The sequence below is a fragment of the Pristiophorus japonicus genome, chromosome 13 (genome assembly GCF_044704955.1).
Source record: "Pristiophorus japonicus isolate sPriJap1 chromosome 13, sPriJap1.hap1, whole genome shotgun sequence".
Classification (NCBI taxonomy): Eukaryota; Metazoa; Chordata; class Chondrichthyes; family Pristiophoridae; genus Pristiophorus; species Pristiophorus japonicus.
In genome coordinates this window covers 118,860,838-118,874,517 of record NC_091989.1, presented here as the reverse complement: position 1 = coordinate 118,874,517, position 13,680 = coordinate 118,860,838, and the positions used below count along the sequence as shown (strand labels likewise).

The following is a 13,680-nucleotide window of genomic DNA, read 5'->3' as shown; positions in this document are numbered from 1 at the left end:
TGCATTAAATAAAATGCAAGATACTGTACATGGGATTCTTGATTAATGACTTGTGATGGATTCTGTTATTAGAAAGTTATTTCTGAATATAGACTGTATGAAGTTATTCTACCACTGAAACATGTCAATGTGTTCATTAATATACATGTAATCATTGGCCGGAAATTTTTCCAGGGAGGTCGGGTTTCCCACAGGCCCAGCCAACTTTAACGGCAGGGCCTGATTTGCATGCAAGACCTCGGATTCCCACCCGCAGCCAGCCAGATTGAGAGGGTTGTTGGATGTGGGCGGGTAGGCCTCAGGTGCATGGGGTCGTTCTGGGGGAGGGGTCGGCATTCGGTATCGGGCATCACGGAGGTCGGCCAGGGATCGGGGATCAGCAGGGGGTAGAGAGGAACAGGGCTGACAACCGGAGGATTGTGGCTGGCCACAGCATCATCGCTGTGGTGGCAGAGGTCTGGGAAGACGATTGGAGGCCTTGTGAGGGGGTCTCTCATTGCGGGCGGTGGTGACCCTGGATCCAGGAGGTAGGTATAAAAATCACTTACCTCCTGGATGCAGCAATCCCCACCTCCGTTTAACTGCCGGTTTCACAAATTGAGAGAAACTTGTCTACATACAGTTAGATTCAAAATGGAGGTTAAAAATGGGGTTTGCAGCCTTGTTTAAATTGACGTTCCACCCCCGAGAGCGGGTTGAACGCCCGTCCCCCATCAAAAACTGAGGTGGGCGAGAGATCAGTCGGGAATCCCATTATTAGCAATATAACTGACCCAATGCTCCAAACTCACCCGTCTTTATTAAGGGGAAACTTCTGCCCATTGTGTTTATTAGATAGCTCATAGGGTTGTTTATTTTTGTATTTTACTATTTAGTACAGTCAATACAGACAAGTTGTGCTTTTAATTTAATCTTTTAAAAAAGTTAGTTGTCAGGGTCAGATCGGAAAACAGTGCAATGTCTGAACAGTAAAGCAGTACATTGATGGATTAACACACTGTCCCATGTAGTAGCTAATTGTAGTGGGGGGGGGGGGGGCGGGGGGGAGAAAGAAAGAGTTTCCTCAGGAGCTTCTCCTGTTCTGCCGCTGTAACAGGCAGAAACTCCATCAACACGTAGGAAAAGGGTTTCTGCCACAGTTAAAATGGCAGAGCGAAGCAGCTCAGAGGATATTCATCCCCTTGGTTTCTGTCTGGGTTCACCACCTGCGTGAGAGTTTGAGAACACTCTGGAGTACCCAGTGTGTGCCACCAGCCTCTCCTTGCTGGAGTGCATCTAGCACCCCGAGGATGATTGGACTCAGTATGTAGACAAATGGGGGTGGGGGGCGGAGGAAATAGCAACACGGGAAACCGTGGCCATTTCGCCTAACAAGTCTTCTATATAATCGTTTTTGTTGTGTATCCTTTGGCAGCTATTATATCTCCCTCGGATTTTGTTCTTGTGTGCACGTTACACATTTATAGCTCACCCACTGGACTGGAAACATTTACAATTCTGCCTTTTGCTCTGCGTATCAAAGGAAGGAAGCCCTTTGTAATAACGATCGCACCAAAAAAGTTGACTTCCATGCAGCGTCTGTAGCTGGACATGACCAAGAGTTCAGCGTCACTAATGTTGAAGCACATTCCAGCATTGTTGACCAAACCCCATAAACCTGAAAAAGAAAGTATAATACCTTCCACTAGTTACAACAGAGGCTTCAGAACTAATGGAAAAATGCTACGACTGTCTAAGTCATTCTTCTGGTAAGAATTTTAACCACAACAGTTACAGGCATGAACAGTTCACTCAGATTGAAGAAAAATACCACAATCAGCACAAGTACTAACTGCCAACACATGTACCACATCATCATCATAGGCAGTCCCTCAGAATCGAGGAAGACTTGCTGCCATTCTTAGAATGAATCCTTTGGTGGCTGAACAGTCCAATACAGAGCCACAGTCCCTGTCACAGGTGGGACAGGTTTGCCGCACGTTCTTTCCGCTGCCTGCGCTTGTCTTCTGCATGCAATCGGCGACGAGACTCGAGGTGCTCAGCACCCTCCCGGATGCACTTCCTCCACTTAGGGCGGTCTTTGGCCAGGGACTCCCAGGTGTCGGTGGGGATGTTGCACTTTTATCAGGGAGACTTTGAGGGTGTCCTTGTAACGTTTCCTCTGTCCACCTTTGGCTCGTTTGCCAGGAAGGAGTTCCGAGCAGAGCGCTTGCTTTGGGAGTCTCGTGTCTGGCATGCGAACTATGTGACCTGCCCAGCGGAGCTGATCAAGTGTGGTCAGTGCTTCAATGCTGGGGATATTGGCCTGGACGAGGACACTGATGCTGGTGCGTCTGTCCTCCCAGGGGATTTGTAGGATCTTGCGGAGGCATCGTTGGTGGTATTTCTCCAGCGACTTGGTGTCTACTGTACATGGCCATTGTCTCTGAGCCATACAGGAGGGCGGGTATTACTACAACCCTGTAGACCATGAGTTTGGTGGTAGATTTGAGGGCCTGGTCTTCGAACACTCTTTTCCTCAGGCGGCCGAAGGCTGCACTGGCGCAATGGAGGCGGTGTTGAATCTCTTCATCAATATTTTCTTTTGTTGTGCAATGTACAAAAAAAACAAAACCGCAAGAGAGAAAGTTCAGTTCAGAACACAAAGCATGCGAATAGGGGCTGGGAATTCACCAACCTGTATCAAAACTAAATCTAAAAAGGATTATTATCTTGGTGGCTGTTTGTTCTCTGCTGCCCAACTTCAACGCTTCTGTTTTAATTTGAATTCCTGTTACCATGGCAATATAGTCATGCATTTGGTTGAAAAGTATAAAATGACTACATGGTATTTTGTTCAATTTATATTTGCCTCTTTAGTTTTTTTGATCTACTAAACGGATGGGAGTTTTGCAGAGAAAATATTGGGCCTGAAATTACAAGATTTGTTTCAGCACAATAGTGGTGTAGTTCTGGCTTAGAGGACCGGAATTTGGGGCACAAATTAGATATGCTGGATTTACACCCACCCATTCCACAATACAGGAGTAAATCATGATAGAAAAGCCTAATGGTGAAGATATGTCCACCTTTCCTGCACCTGCACCCCCCCCCCCCCACACCCCACACCCAAAGTGGTCCATGTCTACAAATGACAGGATAATGAGGGCAATAACTGCTGTCCCAGAAATGGAGGCAGACCAGGAGCAGGACCAAGAGGCAATGAGGGAAGCCACACGGGTGGCAGATGACTAATTGGTGGTCATCTTTGATGTAGCCCTATCCCAAGTCTGCAGACCCCACCACTCATTTGATGTGGTCTCTGGAGTCGGCTTAAGGAGGCAACAGTTCAGAATGCTGTCACCCATTGCAAACTGATCTCCAAGTATCCTCTCAAACATTTAAAATACACAGACTTGGTGCAGAACACGTGACTGCAAATCACAAAGTAGTTTACTGTGTGCGTTTTAATTTACAGCATACATCTTGTTACTATTGTACCAACCCCGCTGTGCCTCTCTGTACTGATCTTAAACACTGCATGAGGATTTCCCCTCAAACCTCATAGACTATCTGAGGCATTGTAGGCTGGAGTTAGAACAATTATCATCAAAATATTCTCGACATCATAAAATCTGGTGTACAACTACAATTTGGTTAAATAATATTGTACCAGTGTATATTTAAGGAATATGAAAATATGTACAAGTCTGTGATTTATACATTGCATTGTTCAATACATAAGGTGGGTAGGAAAACAGACTCTTGGGATTTGTGGCAAACCATTTTCAAACATCGTCAACATGTGCACAATGGAACTCACAGGCTCGACGTGAAGGATACTGACCTGAATTTTGCAGTCAGTAGCGAATGAACGAATGGATGGAGCCAGCTATCTGTTACACTTGCTCATAGACTTTTTATGGGCATTTGCACTGGAAGTTTGGGACTGTGTGAACCAGGCGAGCAACTGTGCATCTCCTTAGCCAGATTGAAGAATCAATAATGAGCAGCACAGAGTCTGAACCAGGGACCAGCATTGTAACCCATGTATAAACTGACCTAAGTTGTACACCGTGAGAACACTGACCACTAGGCGGGAGACACTACTAACCTGGACCTTCAGGTATAAAAGGGGAAGCTCCACCCACCTTCATCACTTGAGTGCTAAGGAATAAAGGACAGGTCACAGACTGACCTTCTCTCAAGCACGGGCCTCGTGTGCATTTATACTGTGTAGTAAGGACGTATCAATGGCGACAAGAAACTGGGATTTAAACCATGCGAGCATGGCCACTAGCAGAACAGACAAGAGGTACTGTGTTAAGGAATGGTTGGGACAGAGATTCAACATTGTTAAAGCAGCACACAGTTCTCCAGGCAGACAAGGGCAGTCAGGCATGCCCCAACATGTAGTCGAACCCAGAGGGGGAGTTCGACAGAGACAATGGCAAGCTGAACAGCGATTCATGCCATTGCAAGGGACAATGTGGCCAGTAATGGGGCCATCAACACCTGTTAATGGTGCACTCAAGGACAATAACAGGGGCAGTCAGGGACGATCGACTGGCAAGGGACCTTTTGTTTCAAACCGCAACTCATGCTGGAGGCGTGGAGGCATACATTCAGCCGGAGTTTGCAGAGATGAGCAAAATACCTGCAGAAATGGACACTGGGGGAAATCGCTGGAAGCGTAAGTTCAGCGAGTTCATGTGGAGCACGTATACAGTGCTTACAGCAGGACACCACCGATAATGATGAAAGTGCTCCTCAATGGCATCCCAGTATCAATGAGGTTAGACACAGGTGCCAGCCAGTCCCTGATGGGTATCAAACAGTTCGAAAAGTTGTGGGCATCCAAGGCCAGGAGGCCAAAATTATCGCCGATTGACGCACAGCTACGGACATACACAAAGCAGATCATTCCGGTGCTAGGCAGGACCACGGTAGTCATGACCCACAAAGATTCGGAGAACAGGTTGCCTCTCTGGATTGTCCCAGGGGACGGTCCCGCACTACTGGGGAGGAGTTGGCTTGCTGTCATGAACTGGAAATGGGGCGATGTCAATGCAATTTCCTCTGTGGAGCGAGTATCATGCTCACAGGTCCTGGACAAATTTGACTCATTATTTCAACCCGGCATTGGCACTTTCATGGGGGTCAAGGTAATGATTCACATAAACGCGGACGCCAGGCCAGTACACCACAAGGCCAGAGCGGTGCCGTACGTGATGCGGGAAAAGATAGAAGGCGAATTGGACCGCCTGTTGAGGGAAGACATCATCTCGCCAGTCGAATTCAGTGACTGGGCGAGCCTGATTGTGCCGGTGCTCAAGGCGGATGGGTCGGTCAGGATATGTGGCGATTACAAGGCCACCATCAATCGGGTGTCACTCCAAGACAAGTACCCGCTACCGAGAGCGGAGGACCTCTTTGCGACGCTATCCGGTAGCAACCTTTTTTCAAAATTGGACCTGACCTCAGCTTACATGACCCAGGAGCTGCCGAGTGAGTCGAAGAAGCTGACCACCATCATGACACACAAGGGGTTGTTTGAGTACAACAGATGTCCGTTCGGGATTCGCTCGGCCGCCGCGATCTTCCAGCGAAATATGGAAAGCCTCCTCAAGTCGATTCCAGGGACGGTGGTTTTTCAGGACGACATCCTCATTACGGGTTACGATACTGAAGAACACCTCCACAATCTGGAGGAGGTGCTACGCAGACTGGACCGGGTAGGGCTGCGACTGAAAAAGGCGAAGTCCGTCTTCCTAGCTCCAGAGGTAGAATTCCTGGGGATGAGGGTAGCAGCAGACAGGATCAGCCCTACTGCATCCAAGATGGAAGCGATCCAGAGAGCACCCAGACCCCGTAACACGACGGAGCTGCGTTCATTCCTGGGGCTCCTGAACTATTTTGGTAACTTTCTTCCCAAATTGAGCACGCTGTTAGAGCCGCTACACGTGCTCCTACGCAAAGGTCGTGAATGGGTCTGGGGGGACAGCCAGGAAAGGGCTTTTAATAGAGCACGCAATTTGTTATGTTCCAACAATCTGTTAACGCTATATGACACATGCAAGAAACTTGTGTTAACGTGCGATGCGTCATCCTATGGTGTCGGGTGTGTGTTGCAGCATGTCAATGCCAAGGGTCAGTTACAGCCGGTAGCTTATGCCTCCAGGAATCTGTCCCAGGCAGAAAGGGGTACGGGATGGTAGAAAAGGAGGCACTCGCATGCGTATATGCGGTAAAGAAAATGCACCAATACCTGTTTGGCAGGAAATTTGAGCTGAAGACAGATCACAAACCCCTAACGCCCCTTTTGGCCGACAACAAGGCCATAAATGCAAACGCATCGGCCCGCATACAGAGGTGGGCACTCACGTTAGCTGCCTATGATTACACAATCCGGCACAGACCGGGCACTGAAAACTGCGCCGATGCACTCAGCAGGCTCCCACTAGCCACCACTGAGGGGGCTACCGAGCATGGTGCTGAGATGGTCATGGCTGTTGAAGCTTTCGGAAGCGAAGGCTCACCTGTGACAGCCCGTCAGATTAAAGTCTGGACAAATAGAGACCCGCTATTGTCTCTAGTCAAGAAATGTGTCCTGAATGGGGACTGGGCAGCCACGTACGGGGCATGCCCTGAGAAATTTAAACCATTTCACAGGTGCAAGGATGAACTCTCGATTCAGGCCGATTGCCTACTGTGGGGAACCGCGTAGTCATGCCCCAGATGGGCAGAGAGGTGTTCATCAGAGAACTCCACAATGGGCACCCGGACATTGTCACGATGAAGGCAATTGCCAGGTCACACGTTTGGTGGCCAGGGATAGACGCAGATCTGGAACTTTGTGTTCGCAGGTGCAACACGTGTGCCCAGCTGGGCCATGCGCCCAGGGAAGCCCCCCTTAGCCCCTGGCCATGGCCCGCCAAGCCTTGGTCACGCATCCATGTGGACTACACAGGTCCTTTCATGGGGAAAATGTTTTTGGTTGTAGTAGACGCCTACTCCAAATGGATCGAGTGTGACATTTTAAATTCAAGCACATCCTCTGCCACGGTAGAAAGTCTACGGGCAATGTTCGCCGCCCACGGTCTACCGGACATCTTGGTCAGCGACAATGGCCCGTGCTTCACAAGCACTGAATTCCAGGACTTCATGGCAGGCAATGGAATTAACCATGTTAGAACGGCACCGTTCAAGCCGGCCTCAAACGACCAGGCAGAACGAGCAGTGCAGATAATCAAACAGGGGATGCTCAGATTCCAAGGGGGTTCCCTACAAACCCGCTTATTACGCCTCCTGTTGGCCTATAGATCCCGACCACACTCGCTCATAGTGTTTCCACCCGCAGAGCTACTAATGAAAAGGACGCTCAAAACCCGATTATCCCTTATACACCCCACCATGAAAGAAATTGTCGAGAGCAGGCGCCAGTCACAATATCACTACCATGACAGGAATGTGAGGGCGCGATGTATTGATGTAAATGATCCTGTTTTTGTCCTCAACTACGCTGCAGGGCCCAAATGGCTTACAGGCACTGTGGTTGCCAAAGAGGGAAATAGGATTCTGGTAGTTAAACTTACCAATGGACAAATCTGCCGCAAACATGTGGATCAAACAAAAAGGAGGTTCAGCAACCCCATAGAAGAAGCAGAGGAAGAACACGATATAGAGTTCACTCCACCACAGGTGACCGAACACCGGAACCAAAGGGAGGAGAGCCCAGTCACTGTGGGCAGTCCGGACAGGCCTGAGGCACTGCAAACAGCAGACACTCAGGCCAGCGCCCAACAACCGGAGCCCCAACTCAGGCGCTCTACAAGGGAGTGTAAACCACCAGAGAGACTCAACCTGTGATCCCAATAAGACTTTGGGGGGGGGAGGTGATGTCATGTATTCAACCATCATTGTAACCCATGTATAAACTGACCTAAGTTGTACACCGTGAGAACACTGACCACTAGGTGGGAGACACTCCTAACCTGGACCTTCAGGTATAAAAGGGGAAGCTCCACCCACCTTCATCACTTGAGTGCTAAGGAATAAAGGACAGGTCACAGACTGACCTCTCAAGCATGGGCCTCGTGTGCATTTATACTGTGTAGTAAGGACGTATCACTCCCAAAGCAAGCGCTCTACTCGGAGCTCCTTCACGACAAACGAGGCAAAGGTGGGCAGCGGAAACGCTACAAGGACACCCTCAAAGCCTCCCTGATAAAGTGCAACATCCCCACTGACACCTGGGAGTCCCTGGCCCAAGACCGCCCGAAGTGGAGGAAGTGCATCCGAGAGGGCGCTGAGCATCTCGAGTCTCAACGCCAAGAGCATGCAGAAATCAAGCGCAGGCAGCGGAAAAAGCGTGCGGCAAGCCAATCCCACCCACCTCTTCCCTCAACGACTATCTGTCCCACCTGTGACAGAGTCTGTGGCTCTCCTATTGGACTGTACAGCCACCAAAAAAAATCACTTCAGGAGTGGAAACAAGTCTTCCTCGATTCCAAGGGACTGCCTAGGATATGATGATGAATAACGGTGAGTGCTGTTAGCCTCACTATTATTTCCAATGCAAAGTCCAGCCCATTATATTAAAAAGAGAACAATAAACATTCTATCATTCTTTTTAGGGTTGGTTACACAATGATTTTTAAAAAATCATATCAAAACCAGAATATTTGGACTAATTAAATTCCTCTTACCTTTTTCACCAAGCTTCTCCTTGGTGATTTGCAAGGCTCCATCAATATCCTCTGGTTTAGTGAGATCCATCTGAATTAAGGTAAGTTGTTCTGAGCACATCTGAAGCAGCTCCTTTGCTCCCGGCCCATCTTTATTCAGCACTGTAGCAAACACTTCAAAGCCCAGGGAGTCAAAATGTTGAGCCATTTTCTTTCCAAAGCCTGAGTCACATCCTAGAATTGACAAATTGAAGAAGAATTTAATATAATGAAGAGGAACAGGCAACTCACTAGTATTGTAAGTAATCCAGCTATCTGACCAAGCTTTTGGTCTTGCCTCTGAATACCTTGTTCTTTGGTTCAGCATCCATATTTGTCCGATTATGCCCTAGGACCTTTTTCTACATTAAAAGTGCATATAGCTGTTTTGTTAAAGTGTTTTATTTGCAAATATTGTGCAAAATTTAAAGAAATATGCAACAAAAAGTGATGTTACAATGGTAGCGATTCTAACATTGAAAATTCTAACCTCTATATTCCCTGCAGAAAAAATGAGAAGTGATAGTCAGCAGGCAGCGAAGTGTTGTGCTACGTTCGAGAGAGAGAGAGAACATTGTGCAGAGCAGTCTATCCACCGCAGCAGATGCAATTAAACTGATCGAGCCCAAACAGTTCGACATATTCTCAGCAGTTCACACTGCTTCTGAAGCAGTGCCATAATCAACATGCTTAAAAGTTACATTTGGCAAGTACCCTGGAGTCACCAAGAAAAGAAACGGTGTTATTAACAGAAATAAAGAATAGTTCTTCCGTTTAATGGAATTGAAATAGTTTACTCTCCACCTTCCTTCTTAGTCAGATGGGATTTGTGAAATTGGCTAAACTCCCAAGAGTTGAATCAGACCGGGAGCTGGCGTTTGCACCCTTTGGTGACTAACCTTTGTTCTGTCAACTTCCCTCCTGCCCTAAAAATGCCTTGTGTTACTAAGCTGCCTCCTCAGTCCACGCCCATCATAATGGCTTCCTTCACTTGATCTTGTCCAAAGACAACCTTGTTCCAAATTGCATCTCGGCATTTGGCCTTTGCAGCAGTTTTACAGTTCAGAAATAGGCCATTCAGCCCAATGGGTCTATGCTGCACATGAGCCTCCTCCCACCCTACTCCACCTAACCCCCATCAGCAGTTATTCCATTCCTTTCTCCCTCATGTACTTATCTAGCTTCCTCTTAAGGTGACCATATTTTCCAAACCGATTCCGGGGACAGACAGGGTGGAAAATGTAGTTTGCAAGGCAAATTTTTTTTAGCAGCCTATATTTTAACAGTTGCACATATACACTACAAATATGTGCATATAATTTCCACGGATGTGATGCCACTCTATTGAAGCACATTCAGACACAGTTTATAAATAATACAACATTATTGAGGCCGTTTGCTAAAGAAACAATTACATTTTTTGACACTATTTTCACTTTACAGCGAATCGCGAATCTTGCATGTGTTCTACGTCATACCCCGTTCAGTGTCGTAGCTGTGGCAACTGCAATATTGCTGTACCATCTATACTCGTCCCCAAATAACCTAACTTTAAATTTCTCAGTTTTAAATCTGTTCCAAATAGACTGAGATTTTACATACAAGATGTGAAAGACCCTCAATCTCAGAAGGTTTCAGAAACCTCTTCCCGTTGGAAGAATTTAGAGATTATTCATTTAAAAGAAAAATTTGATGCAATCTTTGCACCATACTGATCTCCGAGGTAAATCCACTCACGCATCAGCTGTCACCACACCCTCGACTTCTTCAGATTGGTTTTCATGCTCATGTTGAAAGATTCGCCCTCCCACCTGTCACTATTGGCTGATACTGCTGCCTCCTTATTAGGATGAAACCTAACCCACATATCTCACCTGCACCGCCAGCAGCAACCACCCCAGGAGGGGATCGTCTAATTGGTCTAGAAAAGCTGAGGCTTGAAGAAGATTGAAATTTCAGTGGAGCAGTGAACATGGCTCTATTTGGGGAAGAGTTGTGAACCGGGGACTCTTTCAGGGAACGACAGTAGTCCCAGCACCGATCTCGGTTGAACAACGCTTCCCACCACTCTGAGTAATTACCATTAACACTTGGGCCTAGAAATTGGCCTCCTTAGCACCTCCAGTTATCGACTTCGGGGTGCGATAATGGGACATCAACCAGGTACCGGCCAGGCGCGGCGATAACATCGGCTCCCGCCATATTTGGCAGGATGTTTGCGGTGGCGGTACGGCAATGTGCCCCAATCTCCTTCGCCCAGAGATAGGGACGTCATCGCCGTACGCATCGCCACGGATCAGAACTTGTGTTCCACCCCCTGCAGCATCACCGAGTGAAAACACAAGAGGCGTAAATGGGAGCTTGCTATTGCAATTGGGCTTGGTGGGGGGAGCTGACTGCTTCAGGGTTGGATGGCGAGTTTGTAATCTGCTGCTTGAACTTCCCATGGTGAAGATGTTTAATTTGGGTGGGGGAATTGGTGGGAAGACAGGAACATCTTAGATTGCTTAATGAGAGAGCCAGTCATGCATTATTAATACTGATTCAGGAGACATCTGTTACCCACACTATCTCACTCTGCTGGAAGATATTAAATGATAAACAGCTTGGCATGGTAGCAAAATTGCAAAGGCAGCACTAATGAAACATACAAGTATGGTGGGTGGGAAATAGTTGTTTAAAATAGTTTAGCATGTAATACAAGGAGGAGGACCCTATTCAGTAGTTCACTGCTTTTTAATAGTTAATGCTACAACATTTGAGAAATGCCACTATTGCAGTGCATTCACTGATTTTTGTTGTTCTCATGCAATTATAGAAATCTCAGTAATTTGCCATCTTTGCAATGCTTTCAATATTCTGTGAGAATTTAAAAATGTGAGTATTTAACGAGATTAGCTGGAAATCTACAAATTGTATACTTAGCAAAAAGGAAACAAAATGAAGGCCAAGTTCGCCATGATTGTTAAGGGGCATATTAACATCATGTAGCTGGAGGCAAATGTAATGCATACATACATCATCACGTACAAGAACTCTCTGCCTCTGCCCACCTCGGTGTTTGAGAGCCTTTGATTTGCCAGATCTGTAAAGAAATCCACACAATCTCCCAAGACATGAATCCCATCCAATGATGGGATGATCCCAAATGTTGCAGACTGGGGTAGGGTCACCTTAGGGCTAATCCATGGTAGTGTGCATGGGAAGCCACCCTTTGCCAGCAACTTGCGCAGCCAATTGATTAAGTGTGCTTGCCATCGGTTCTGCGGTCGGAGAGTTTGAGGCAGTGCTGTGTGCGTGCACACTGGCCTCATTACCGCCTACAAAATTATACAAATTGATGCAGAGTGCTCCCGCTGTGAATTTGCCTTGTTATTTTGCAGCACAGTTCTTATTGCACTGAGCAACTGTTTAAAAAGAACACTGGGCTGGTCTGCGAGCTGTTCATTGATGAAATTCATCACTTAAAACTAGGTTGCTATATTTGTAAAACTTGCATTCTGGCTACTGTTTTCGACTTGACAAACTGAATTTATTGGCAGTGCATTATTTCTTGCTATTTTCCTTTAATTGTGCACTCTAATGTTGCTCACCTCCCACTGCAACATTCTTGCTGCCACCATTTGCTCCCCAAACACATGGCTGCCCTGGAGTGGGAGGAACTAGAAGTAATCATGGCTGATACACAGCCAGGCAGATTAGTGCATTAAGGAGTCACTGGCATTCACTTGAAAAAAGAGCCCGCGACTCCCTACATAAGTAATCCAATAATCCTCGGCATCACATTCACCCCACACAAACATGCTGGGAAAAATACCTGCCTTCACTACTACCCCTATATATTTATTCATAGGGCTAGAAATTCATTATAGCCAAGAAATGGGCAGTGTCTAGACTAAAAATGGTGAATTAGCCCAGGTGAATATCATCTAGACTGCACGCAAAATTCATCCTCCTCATTAAAATGATTGGAGCCATAAATCTATAGTCTAAAAACTCAAGTTCATTGGTGCGACACTGAAATGATGGAGCAATATCAGGTGTAGTCTAAATGCAAGGAATGATTACCATAGGCTTTTTTCACTGCTTAAAGCAGAGGTTCATTGATGCTGCAGCATCTCATTCTCAGCATTTTTGGGTGTGCAGCTGCCTCAACAATCATAAGAAGGACGACAAACAGAAGGAGCACTTGTTTATAAATCCGGATGGCAGATCGCCGCCCCAGGGAGAGAGTTTTCCGAGGAAGCTTTGGAGACATCGGTTTTAGTGGTGGAGAGAAGATACATTTATTAAAGGGTGTTTGGAATATTTTGTGGTCTGTCTCATTTGACCATTGCACACAGGAAGATGCTGTGATATGCCATAAAACAGGGATTGCACGATGGGGATGTGGTGAGCTACAGGGATCTGGGGTTTCACTCATGTGAATCGGAGTCTGATGAGCCAGTCATCGACAACCAGAAGGCCGATTGTCTCGCTGACTCGGCCCTCCTGTTCTCATCTGCCTCCTCTTGAGGTAATGCCACAAACCTGCAGCCTCCATGACTGAGGAAATGTTGTGAGCAAAAGCCTTTAACAAATAATGAATGATTTCTGCACTTGAATGAATGCTCCGTCACCAGAAAATCTTGAAATTACTAAAAAGAGAGCTGTTTCAGTTACAGGAAGTAGCAAACAGGCACTGAAACTGCAAAATCCTGTCAGGTTCAGCTGATTGGGGACAGTGCTTCTAAATAACACTGCTGTGGCCTGCTTTCTGCTTACAGACACCAGTTCTCCCTGTCGTTGTTCTGCGTTGCTGTTAAGGTAAGCGGCAAAATCTAATGTTGAAGATCAGCCGTCCAGTGTGTTATATCGGCAGACTATAGATATGCTCTCTGTGTAGTCACTGTATAGTTGCATAAGATGGAGGCTTGTTACCTAATGTACTATCAATAAGGTTTACACTGTGTATATACTATGTTGGCACCATTAG

The 13,680-nt window shown here is 46.7% G+C and overlaps 1 protein-coding gene across 1 annotated transcript in view; it reads right to left on the bottom strand.

The window, feature by feature from the left end:
• Positions 1-13,680, bottom strand: part of hsd11b2 (hydroxysteroid (11-beta) dehydrogenase 2) — a 74,211-nt gene that overhangs the window by 25,179 nt on the left and 35,352 nt on the right. The window contains exons 2-3 of the mRNA XM_070896913.1: positions 8,688-8,900; positions 1,472-1,657 (exon numbers count right to left, since the gene is read on the bottom strand). Coding sequence (XP_070753014.1) covers positions 1,472-1,657; positions 8,688-8,900 — 399 coding nt within the window. The remainder of the gene's footprint in view (positions 1-1,471; positions 1,658-8,687; positions 8,901-13,680) is intronic.